The following is a 13,020-nucleotide window of genomic DNA, read 5'->3' as shown; positions in this document are numbered from 1 at the left end:
GCTCCATTATGTACGCTGGATGTTACAAAATGGACCTCTAATCAAAACATCATCAATGCGTTTTGAGTCAAAACATACAATAATAAAAGCTATCTTGAATCCTGTTGCATCAAATAGAAATATATTGCTAACAGTCGGTACTAGATTACAATTGAGTCTAATACATTACAGGTATTCGCAATATAGAGATGTGTATGTGACGTACGGGTCAGAGGTACCAGATGATTCAGTGAGCATCTACTTTCCAATGTCAAATTCTCGAAAAACTGTTACTAACGTAAAAATTAATGATGTAACGTACGAATTTGGAACTATTATTATAGCAAATATTTGGAAAATGGTCCCCTTTTTGGAAAAATTAAAAAAATCTTTATTGTAGACAATTCGATTTTTTTCAAATTTGTTCCGTTACGAATAATTGGTTTCAATATGCACTATTTTGCGTTCAGTGTTTTGGCCGATGACCAAAATCAAAGAATAATTAATTATGACTCAATAGCACAGAGAACTCCGTGTTTATTACAGATAAAAAAAGACGTTCCTTATATCTTTGTAAGACACATTATATAAAATGTACAAAGTATGTTGTGTAAATAAACTTCTGAAATTATACCAGTCAAATTTTTCATATTATTTTAAACATTCTTCATATTTTTCTTTATCGCTAATCGAACCAGTAAACAATATAGAAAACAGTGAATAAATGACAAAAATCCTCATCTGGTATCAATCTTGACGTTTCTTGCTATTTAAAAAAAAACAAAATAAATTGTTGAACGTAGATTTTTTAGAAAAAAAATATTTTTATTATAAACATCAAACTAATAAATAATTTTGTAAATAGTATTTGAATTGAAATAATATTGTTGTACAAAAAATCATTAATTAATAAACATACTCGATATCATTTTTATACTTTATTAATACTGCTCATCCGCAAACTATTCATTGAAATGAAAATTAAGGAAAAACTATGCATCTGCGTAAAATCGTGAAACTTTGAACATTTTAAAAAGTTAGAAGTATTAAATATAAAGGATTTTTGTTGCGAAGTGATAAGTCTATTTTTAATAATAATTAAATATTGAGATAGGTCAAAAGAAATTACTAAATTTAAAAAAATATAAGAAATATAATTTTTCGTTTATGTCAGTTGAAACAAATGAATATTTGAGACAAATTATTAAGTTCTGAATGTTCAAATAAATACAATTTTTATTTTATATTTTATAATTGCATTCAAATTTGACCTTTAAACATTTACACTTTCGGACGAGCATTATTAACCTGAAATATTGTTTTACATATGAAAAAATAAATTTCAATGTTTCAAATATTTCCTACCTTTTTTATATTGTTGTACAACAATTATATATCTAAATGTAAACATTATTACTGAGAATTTAAATATTCAAAAGTTATTTAAAAGTCCAGAAAAATAAGGATCAAATAATAATTTTATGAAATGAAAATTATAAGTTTTTTAAATTATAAAGAGTAAAAATTATGATAATTAAGAATTTTATAATTTTGAAATTACATTATTTAAGACTTTGATACTTCAGGATTTTTGAATAGTAAAAGCATTACTGGAAATCATATAAATTGTTTAAGAGATAAAATAAAAATTATAAGAACTGGTGTACATGAAAATAACTAAATTATGTCAGTTAAATTCATTTTTAGGTTATACGTCAAAATAAAGTTCTATGTCAAATAATTTACATGAAAATAACTAAATTATATCAGTTAAATTAATTTTTATATATCAAAATCAGATTCAATGTCGAATCATTTGCACATGAAAATAAGTAAATTACAACAGTTAAATGCACTTTTAGGTTATGTGTTAAAATAACTAAAATCCTATTAAACTTCTAATAATAAATAATCCAATTAATTCAATTTGAATAATATGTTTTCAGATACTTTTTTTTACTAATAATCAGGAACATTTTACCATATATAGCAGTTATATATTTTTCACTAAAGCAACAAGTCAACCGAGATTTTACGAACATTTATTATTTTTAAGTAATTCAGACTTACAGAGCAAGTATTGTAATATATAACCTACTAAAAAATGTTTCTTAATATTATTTATAAACCATAAAAAACGAGGATTATCGATTATCGACGATGAGTGATTGTAAATTTAAAGTATTTGTTATACATATATATATGTTTGAAAAGACAATTCTCATTGATTCTCATTACTGTGTTCCGATCGTTCCGATCACCGGTTTTTGACGTGACAGTCATCGAAAACGATGGTGACAAATATAACACATTAAACTTAAGTGCTATCCACCCAAAAACGTTATGGAGGCATAAAGTATTAACATGAAAACACAATAATTTTTAGTGCAACATGAATCACCGTACTTTAAGGTGAATACATTCTCCTATTCAAAGATGGCACTTTATTTCACAATGAAATTTCACTGTAATTCAAGATGCTATAGTGTGCACTGTGATTGAACCTTCAAACTGTTTTCCGTGCACACTTATTCCAAATGTTCGACCAGAAGAGGAAACGCAACAGGTTCAATCCTCATTTTTAAATATGTTGAACCGAGCTTCGATTGGCAAATCTAATAAAAAAAAAGGTGGTTATAAATATAGTACGTCAATGAAGAAGTTTTCTTCTTATTTATTTATGACAGGGGGCAGAATTACTTACGAAACTCTGGCAAAAAAATTTACCACTTCCGTCATTGAGTACAATTAGCCGAACTATTAACAAGTCAAGGTAAATGTATACAAACCTTTTCTGTATTCTTGAATCTATTGTATTAAATAAATATAATATTATTTTCTAATATATTTTATTATAAAAAAGTAATAAACTTATTATATATGACGCTCCACGAGAAAAGGAACCTTATTTAATCTTGTCATAAAGTTCCTTTTCTCCTGAATTTTATTTAATTAAATTAAAAACAATTTAATAAGCAGGTCAGTAATTACCGAGGGAACATGTCGATTCGAAGAACTGAAAGCATTTTTATCATCTAGAAACTTTCCTTTAGTAGTATGGCTAAGTGGAGATGCCACTCGTATCATTAATAGAGTACAATATGATCCTACATCAAACCAACATGTTGGATTCGTTTTGCCTTTTGATAATTATGGAATGCCAAAAAGAAATTCATTTCTTGCTACATCTTGAAAGTCTATCGAAGATCATTTTCTCAAAAACAAGAAAGCTTCACAATTGTATGCTATTATGGCTCAGCCTTTAGTTAAAAATAGCCCTTCCTTTTGTCTTTGTTTATATGGGACTGACAATTCATTTACAAGTGAAGATGTGAGGAGACGTTGGGATTTTATCATAAAAAATTTAAAGGAACTTTCTATAATCGTTGCTGGAATATAATCAGATGGAGACGCAAAATTATTAAAAAGTATGATGATCGAAAACAATCTAGGAACTTCGGATCAAAATCTAAAAACAATTGATAAAGATGGTACTGCCTTGCCAGGATTTTATGCATCAACTCAAATTGAAGTTCTATTTAGTCAGGATACTGTCCCTATAGGTTCGAAATTAAGAAATCGTCTGTTATCAAATTCCATTCTTATGCCTATGGGAGATTTTTTAGTTTCCGCTGGTCACATAAAAAAACTGAAGCAGGCAGTTTCAAAAGATAAACATTGCCTAACTGAAAAGGATGTTTCAGGAAAAGACAAAATGAATTTTCAATCAGTTGTCAAACTTTGTGATCCGAAGATGTGGGCATTACTTGAAAATCATGTTCCTGGAAGTGAAGCAACAAGAGCTTACTTAACCCGCCGTGACTAAGGTAGGGTAAATTTTACCCTATGAAACTTTTATTCCTCGATAGTTTGAACTAGGAATGCTGAATTTTACTGCGATTTTTATATAAATGCAAATTTTGTTGTGACACTAATAAATTACATTACTAGACAATATAAAATAAATTTGTTAAAAAATTTCCATGATTTTAAGCTTTTCTTAAATATAGAAACAGAAAATCATTATAGGGTAAAATTTACCCTACCTTAGTCACGGTGTTACAAAATTGAACCTTAGTCTCGCCGGGTTAAAACTAATATATTACGTTTTGACGTCCTACCTTTCTCAAAGTATTACTGCTAAAGATCGTATTTATTATATTTGGTACAGTGTCTATTTTTTGAGATTATGGAGAGCTTGGATAAATTCAATTCCTAATTATTCAGTGACTAAAAATTTTATTACTAAAAATGCTGTCACTAAACAGTGTGCATTAGCACACTGTTTAGTGACAGCTATTCTTCATCGTCGTGAAAGTAATACTCCTCAATTTTTGTTACCTTGGCTTTATGGTAGCCAGACTTGCGAAAGTTTTTTTAGACAATTGAGGACAATGACGACAACGCTTTGTACAATGGTGAATTTTAGTGTGCTTGATTGCATCTATCGAATTACACTAATTGAACTACAGTCGGATATTACAGTGACTAAATTTGATGCTAATATACCCTTTGATTCCCACGAGTCAATCATTTCAATGCATCATTTGAATGTCAAGATTTGGATGTTTTTCCAGAGAATTTGATGTTCAATCACAATAATTCTTTGCCACAGAACACGGAAATTATGAATGCGGCTAAAAGAGACGCTCATCTTTTACTGTGTAGTATTGGAGTGAATGTGGATTTGGAAATCGCAGAACAAATTTCTTTTGCATGTTCATTTTCGGAAATTAATTACACTCTTCCCAATATTATAGATGACGAAGAAGATTCTGAAGAACTTGCAATTAGCAATGAGCAAACTACTTGTGTTTCGAATAGAATTGAATCTGAAATGAACGCAAAAAATGATGATAACTCGATTTCTGAATTGTTGCAGGATCTGACAATTTTAATCACTGTTCAAGGACATTTAGAATTAAGGGAATACTCCGAATTCGGTGCAGCTTTAAAAGAAACAAGTCCGTTTACAATTGTTAAAGATTCCACTGGAGCTGAAAAAGTCGTACGGAAATCTTCAATATGTTGGCTTTTAAATGAAAGTGTGGAATGTTTGAGTAGTGATAGACTTCAGAGAGTGCGACAATCTGAGTACAGTTCATACAAGAAAAATAATCTTAGAATTAATAAAAATGGAGATTTTGTAGAAAAATGCAGTCAGATTGGTGTAGGTGATTGGGTTATATTTAAATGTATCGATGGTGATCAATGTCTTATTGAACTTACGCTTTCATTTTGATATTTGAATAAAAAAACAAAAAAAGCTTCAGAGTATTCCAACAATTATGCAAACATTGAAGGAAACAAACAGAACATTGGTGTGCTGTGTCAGTGGTTTCAAGTTATTGCTAATGGTTATTTAACTTTATCAAGTTCTTTTACTCACGGCTACATTGATATAAAAAACTATAAAATGACGATAGCTAATCCTGAAATAAGTGAATTCGGTTTGGTACTGAATGCAGGAGTTTATGAAAAAACAAAATTTCTCTTTTAATCTCGATTTTAATAATTTTTATTCCTATTATATTTGAATTTATGGTTTATTTATGGTTTAAAATTTCCACATTAACTATAATTATATTGATTTCGAGTTAATTTATATTAGTAAAAAAGTAAGTATTAAATAAAATGGTAATCAAATAACTTGTTTTATAATTAATACTTTAAAGTGAATTTAATGTAATAAACAATAAACTAAATAAATAATCAATTTAAATAAAATCAAGAGTATATTTAAATTACAGTGAAAATTAAAAATAAATTTTATTTAATAAATAAAATTCGAACATTTATTTAAAAAAACAATAATGAATGGGTCATTCCATTTTATTTTACCTATAGTCGTTGCGGCCTAATTTTAGAAAAATTTGGTATTTTGTATTAATGACTTTTAATATCCGTACAATTCATTTTTGACAATTATTTTACGAAATTTATTTTATTTACGTTGAAATTTAGTTTTTAAGTTGAGTTAAACGGAAAATAGGTTAGTTTGACAGCTTTGGAAATTTTATAAAAAAGAACAGAAATAATTCAGTTAGTAAATTTTTTTTCATTGATATTTGTTTAAAATAGTCTACTTTACCAATGTTAATTGATAATTGTGTAAAAAAGCCAAAATACTACGTGAAAATAAATATTCAAACTTACCTGTAAAATGTCAAAATTTGTCACATTTTATTTATATTTTCCAAGAAAGTTTATAAATATTATAAAATTTATTACTACCTAACAGTAAGTACTTTCCAAGCACTTTCACATGATATGTTGGCTTTTTATTTTTATAATATAGAAATATGTGAAATTTTACCTTGAATGTTGAACTTTTCAGGATTGTATCTGATTTTGAACACTTATATCTTCGCAGGCGATTAATGAAAAAATCCCATTTTGGTATTAAAATTTAAGTTAAGTTTTCTTTATTCATCTTATCAAAATTTGGTGATGGAGAACGAGCTACTTTTTATTTTTATTCACTTTAAAAAATCTACCTTAAAATACGAATTTAAAGGTTAAAAAACAAGTAATTTTATAAAACTGAAGTTGGTTTTCTCAATATAGATTTATTTGTATGAATTTTATTTATAAAAATACTTGTTTTTTAACCTTCAAATTCGTATTTTACGGTGAATTTTTTAAAGTGAATAAAAATAAAAAATAGCTCGTTCTCCATCACCAAATTTTGATAAGATGAATAAAGAAAACTTAACTTAAATTTTAATACCAAAATGGGATTTTTTCATTAATCGCCTGCGAAGATATAAGTGTTCAAAATCAGATACAATCCTGAAAAGTTCAACATTCAAGGTAAAATTTCACATATTTCTATATTATAAAAATAAAAAGCCAACATATCATGTGAAAGTGCTTGGAAAGTACTTATTGTTAGGTAGTAATAAATTTTATAATATTTATAAACTTTCTTGGAAAATATAAATAAAATGTGACAAATTTTGACATTTTACAGGCAAATTTGAATATTAATTTTCACGTAGTATTTTGACCCTTTTTACATAATTATCAATTAACATTGGTAAATTAGACTATTTTCCACAAATATCAATGAAAAAAAATTTAATAACTAAATTATTTCTGTTCTTTTTTATAAAATTTCCAAAGTTGTCAAACTAACCTATTTTCCGTGCAACTCAACTTAACATGTTTTGAAAAAAAAATTAAAATCACACTGGCGGATTGCATGATGCGAATGCTCCACACGAGGTCAAGTTTGCAATTTTATCTAAAATGTATAAAAAATGATGAAATTGATAATTAATAATGATTAAAATTAATAAGATTTATGCATTTTGAGATGATAATTGTTTAATAATTATAAAAATATAATGTTTTTATTAATTTTAATGTATTCTCAGAAGGCACACTTGCCCAAAAGACGTCCTGAGGATGTCTTTTGGACTTGTGACAAAAGACGTCTTTAATTTGTGCCCGTATGGTATATCTTAAAAACGTGAATAATATGTCTGAGGTCGGTCCAAAAAAGGTCTTATGTCTGTTCATAAAGATGTCTTTTTCATGTCTAAAAGACGTCTTTTTCAGATTTTGAAAATAGAAAATTTTTTATAAAAATGACTTTTATATTTTATTTTCTAAGTTCAACGTAAACATCAAAACTGTTTAAGATAAATGTTATAGAAGTTTCTTAAGTTCGATTCATTTCATTAACAAATAAGTTCGTAAACTTTGTAAAGGATTTTATCTGTCTCCAATGGCTCAGATGCTTAAGGCCAGGTCCAAGTCGTGTCAGATAAAGAATTTAGTAGTTGTTGTCATAAGGGTAAAGTAAAGTTAGATGATTTAAGTGCTTATCCTGATGAATTAATTAAATTGTTACATGACTCCACGTGTGAAAGCAAAAACTTTAAAGAGAATATACGTTTGTATAATAACGCGTTAACTTTTGCGAGTATGGGAGCTCAATTAGAAGTTCCAAAAGGGAAGGGGCCTTATGTTTTTCGTATACACGGTCAGGTCTATCATAATACATATTCTCTTCATCTAAATCAAGATGTAGATATTTTACTTCGAAAAATTAATCCATATGTTGAAGCATTTAGAATGATGCGATCTTTTGAGATTGAAGAAGAAAAGCGAGTGGCTTTAATAGAGAAGCCTGTAAGAGATATTGAAATGTAGATTAAACGTGATAAATTATTAAATAATAAAACTTTAAATATTCCGCATTGTAATGAAGTAGCTGTTGTATTTGTTAGCGAAGATGGCGAACCTCCCATGAAACGTGATATATGTATACATCCAAAAAATTCCAAAAGTATTCCAATTATAATTATTCAGTACAATTATGTATTTTTGTATTTTTAAAGAAAAAGATAACTGCCCAATGAACACATTCCACAATTATTCTATAATATAAAAAGAACATAGTTCTAGAATATTTGTACCAATAACGTTATGCAACTATTCTAAAACAAAGGAGTAACAGACATCTAGAACGTTACAATTATGTTACAGAAAAGTTCTGAAATTTTGTTCTGGAATTTTTCTGTAACAAATGTTCTGTAATTATTTTAGAACTCTGTTAGGTAACATATCTAAAACGATATTCTACAATCGTTATAGAAAAATATAGAGCATTATTCTGTAAAATTCGTTTTATATAATTAATTCAGAATACGAAAGTTGAAAATGTTTTCGAAATTTTGTTCTCTTTTTATTGTATACTTAACAATTTTAAGTAATGTTTACATACTTTTTTAAAATTCAGTGTTGTTTAACAATTGTTTTTTAAATTATAAATTTATTCTAAATTTTTTCAAATAAAAACAACAAAAATTCTTTACAGTTTTTGTAGAAATTACAAATATGTGACATGAAATGAATTCAAACTTTGATAATATGAATGTTTCATTGCAATTATTTACTATATTACTATTTATTTATTAATTTCTATATTCACACAATTTTACTTTAACAATTATTGTAAAGCTAGTACGTAGACGTAGACAGCTAGTTATGAATAACTCTTAGCGAACCGTGAATAGCCACTTTTTCATATCGAGTATATGTCAAAATGGATTACCATTTTTATTGTCTTTTAATATAAAATGTTTTTCCGTGTGTACTCTATTAGTACATCAATTCTACCATGATTCAGATTGATCGGAGACAAATGGTCTAGAGGTGTGCTTATTTGACGTCCCTATCGAAAATTCCGAGAACGAAATCTATATCGAAACCCGAAACTGATGATATAGAGAAATACATCGGAAGCTTCAAAACGAAATACAAATCACCTACGGCAAAAAATGCTGCGTTTAAAAATTTTCTTGATTTCAGTGGGACATTTTAATTTTTTTAAAATATGTTTTAAAATATAATTCTGTCGATTTAATAGTTTTATATTTTGTCTAAAATATTCTTAAAAAATGCCTGTCTGTCTAGAATGCAAACGAAATTTTATGACTTAATTAAATCTGTAATGTTTCATTTTAAAATTGTTCATAATTATAATATATTAATTTTTTACGGTTGCGCAGAAGATTCTAAAAAGAAGACTCACGTGCGATAATAATGTATATAATGTAATGTGCGATTTAGTCCATTGCTACATAAAGAAGAAAATTCTATTTTAGATCGTCTCCCCCTTAAACAAATATGTCATTTTCCCCACTTGCACATTTAACATTAATTAGTATATAAGCAAGAGATTTTTCCATAAAAGCTTGTTAAGTGTTCTGGGGTGCTATTCTGTAATTTTACTTCACTTTCACTTCACTTTCGAAAGTGAAATGAAATTACAGAATAGCACCCCAGGGGTGCAATCTCTAACGTCGTAGAGCGACACTTCAATTTTTTCGCGATGATTACTACATGTTTTCCCAATTTGGGTACAAGTTAGTTTGATTCTAACTTAGAAAAATGTTTCTTTCAAGTCAACAGTTGCAAACGAAATAACATATATGACAGCGCGATATGTAAATCGATTAGATGACTTTTTGTCACAAAGCTTTCCAAAAATTCAAACTTGATCCATTTTTCGCACATACTCTTCAGTCCATCAAAAAGTATAAGACAGTACCAACGCGGTCTAAAATATTCGACAGAAAAGAAGACAACACAATTTCTCGAAGATTGCACATTCAATACATGAAGCTTTAGGAGAAATCCTATCGATTTCAGATATTTTATTTGTGTTAAGATCACTGCAAAACGAAGTATGTATCTTAATATAAGATGTTTTGGTAGTCATTTTTTTTGGTAGTAACTTTTTAGTTATTTAAAATATCTTAGTTTAAGATGTTAATAGTATTTTTGCCATGAAATATTTTTGATGAAAAAATTTTTGAGGTTAACTATGGCCTATTATGTAAGATACTTAATGTATTTTATATTTTATGAATTTTATAATTCAATTATAATTTCATTATGACGTATCCGTGATCTGATGAGAACTTGTTCCTTCGCCTTGGTGTTTTCGCTGTCTTGTCTTGCACCTAACCTCACTTTTACTGACACGCAGTAACACAATTACACTTCAACTTTACAAAAAAAAAAACAAAAATAGTGTTCATTTGAAACTGATTCTCAATAATTAAAAGAATTATAAGCTTGGATATAAGAGATGTACATGACATGATATATTTTTTTTGGGAAGGTTTCATAGACAAGCTCACATGTGCTCAGGAGAGTAATGTATGTTTTAAGCGCCCCTAACTTCATAAAAACAGTATTTTCGATGTATAATCTAACCGGATTGTGAAATTTTAAACACAGAAAAAGAAAAATAACCTAAAGTAAAGCCTCATTAATATTATTTATGATTCAATTAAAAGTTAATTAATAATTGTTGCGATTAAGTCGGGGCTTCATCTAACCCTTTTTAGTTACGATACTGTCCACGTCGAATGTTTCTTAACTTGACTACTAAATATTGAAAAAAGAGGTCATATATTGTTAAAGAGACTTCTATTCAATAAGAAATTTCGTCTTTTTCTCGTTTTTTCCCCTACTTTAGTAGTCAATTTACTAAAAATACATATGAGTTTAACAAAAAGTGATACTTTACAAAATATATTTTTTTAAGATGGAAGATACCATTTTTCATATTACATCTTATTCTAAGATACCAAGTAAGTCACTTATTTTTGAAGTGATAAGGCCATAAGCCAAATCAAAAATTAAACTCTAATAAGAAAAAGTGTTATTTACTTACAGGCCAGTTTGACGTTTCCGACAGCATAAGCGGATGCAGCTCGAGGTTTGTGCGTCACTAGAGCCAATTCTCCTAAATAACCGCCAGCAGGAATACGATTCACCTGTTCACGAAAAAAATTTACTGTCATTTTGTAATAAAATAATTTTCTACATATTTGACAACCGTCTTTCCATGAAAAGGGTCTTTAGCACAATTTTTCAATTCTCATTAATCAATCAATTTGCAAAAAATATAATAATCGAGTGAAATTCACGAAGCGATCCAAGTACACGGTGGGCTTGGACTAACTTTAAACCAAAAGTACTGGCCCATCGCGTCTCTCTTCAGATATTAATTCCACATTATTTTATGAGAAATTTGAACTTAAGATGAAAAAAATCGGTAGAGGGATTTACGAATAAAGTCGATTTTTGTGTATTTTTAACTACTTATAGTATTTTTTTTACTTTGAAACAGTTGAATATTAATCAATTCGATATCTAATCATGAATCAATTCTTTATGAAGTTGTCAAGTATTAAATTTAAAAGTGTCAGAAATAATACTCAATGTTTGTTAATAACATTGTTTAATTTTATTACTGCTCGCTCAAAAATGTCAAAAGCTAAAAGTCATGAAGCAAATCGTTACTGTGTTTGCCTTTTTTGTTTCGGAAAAACGTCTATAATGATTCCAATTAAAGGTGCAACAAATGATTTCTTATGACTAAATCATTTGTTGCACCTTTAATTAGAATTATTGTTGACGTTTTTCCAAAACAAAAAAGGCAAACACAGTACGGATTTTCTTCATGACTTCTAGCTTTTGATATTTTTGAGCAAGCAGTAATGAATTTATGGGTAATTTTTTGCGTAGAGTTTAAATTACACAGTAAACTTGGTTGTATCTCTTTCTATTGCAACGTTTTGATGCACATAAGTTATATCAAAAAGAGATCGTTTTGTGTATCATTTTTAGAAATGATACACGAAACGGTCTCATTTTTTGATGCAAAAAATTTAATCAATTTATATCAATCATGTCCGAATTGAATCGACTCAAAATTAAACGAATTTTTTTCAGATATTTTGGTAATAGTACAATTGAGGAGATCATTTCGCTATTTAATTTGAAAATGAAAATAACAGAAAATTAAAGACAATGTGCAATTCGATAATTAAAAAGTGACAGCTTAAAAACATAACCTAAAATGCATGAGAAAAAATTTGTTGATAAAATCAATACAGCCGAGCTTTTTAGGAGGTAGATGGCAGCACTCATCTTTTTTCTTTCTTTAAATTTTTTCTGAATCGTTTTTATAAAAAGCAAAACTCTTATTTGCGTCATTATTAACCAAATTGACAAAATCAAAATTTCAAGTGAATTTCTGTTTTGGAAGTCATAAGGAATAAGAAAAAAATTTTGTATGATTTTTAAGTCTGTTTTTTTCAAATGCAAGACAAAATACTGAAACAGATTGACTTTGATTTTCAAGTTTTTATGCATTGAGCGATAGGTAACTTGAATTATCTTGCTGCCAGTTGTCAAGATAAAAGCTTGGCAATACTCGAAACCTCTTGCAGGTGATCTAAGGTTAAAATATTGACGTTCAACTTAATTTTAAAACTTTAAATTAAACTCCAAAACCTCTTGTACCCATTTACCCCAATTAGTTTTTGAAATTTAGTAGTAAATGTAATTAGTTTTGTAAAAAAACTAAATTTTCCAAAATGTGTCAAATAAATAATTTTTTAATTCAAATAGTAATTTCTATTAGTTTTTAATAATTTTCATAAACAAATTCTTTTATTTATATTTTTGTATTACAAATTTTTCAAAAAAAATATAACTTAAATTATTTTT

At 27.6% G+C, this 13,020-nt stretch overlaps 1 protein-coding gene across 2 annotated transcripts in view; it reads right to left on the bottom strand.

Moving 5' to 3' along the window:
* LOC127286257 (cAMP-dependent protein kinase type II regulatory subunit) overlaps positions 1-13,020 on the bottom strand; it is a 251,632-nt gene that overhangs the window by 18,747 nt on the left and 219,865 nt on the right. For both annotated transcript variants that reach the window (XM_051312631.1, XM_051312632.1), the window contains exon 7: positions 11,177-11,279. In XM_051312631.1, the coding sequence (XP_051168588.1) occupies positions 11,177-11,279 (103 nt within the window). The remainder of the gene's footprint in view (positions 1-11,176; positions 11,280-13,020) is intronic.

Source organism: Leptopilina boulardi, unplaced genomic scaffold, assembly GCF_019393585.1.
Source record: "Leptopilina boulardi isolate dan_hultmark-lab unplaced genomic scaffold, ZJU_Lbou_2.1 LbouV2_351, whole genome shotgun sequence".
In the NCBI taxonomy this organism is placed as follows: Eukaryota; Metazoa; Arthropoda; class Insecta; order Hymenoptera; family Figitidae; genus Leptopilina; species Leptopilina boulardi.
This window is presented reverse-complemented; position numbering and strand designations above follow the sequence as displayed.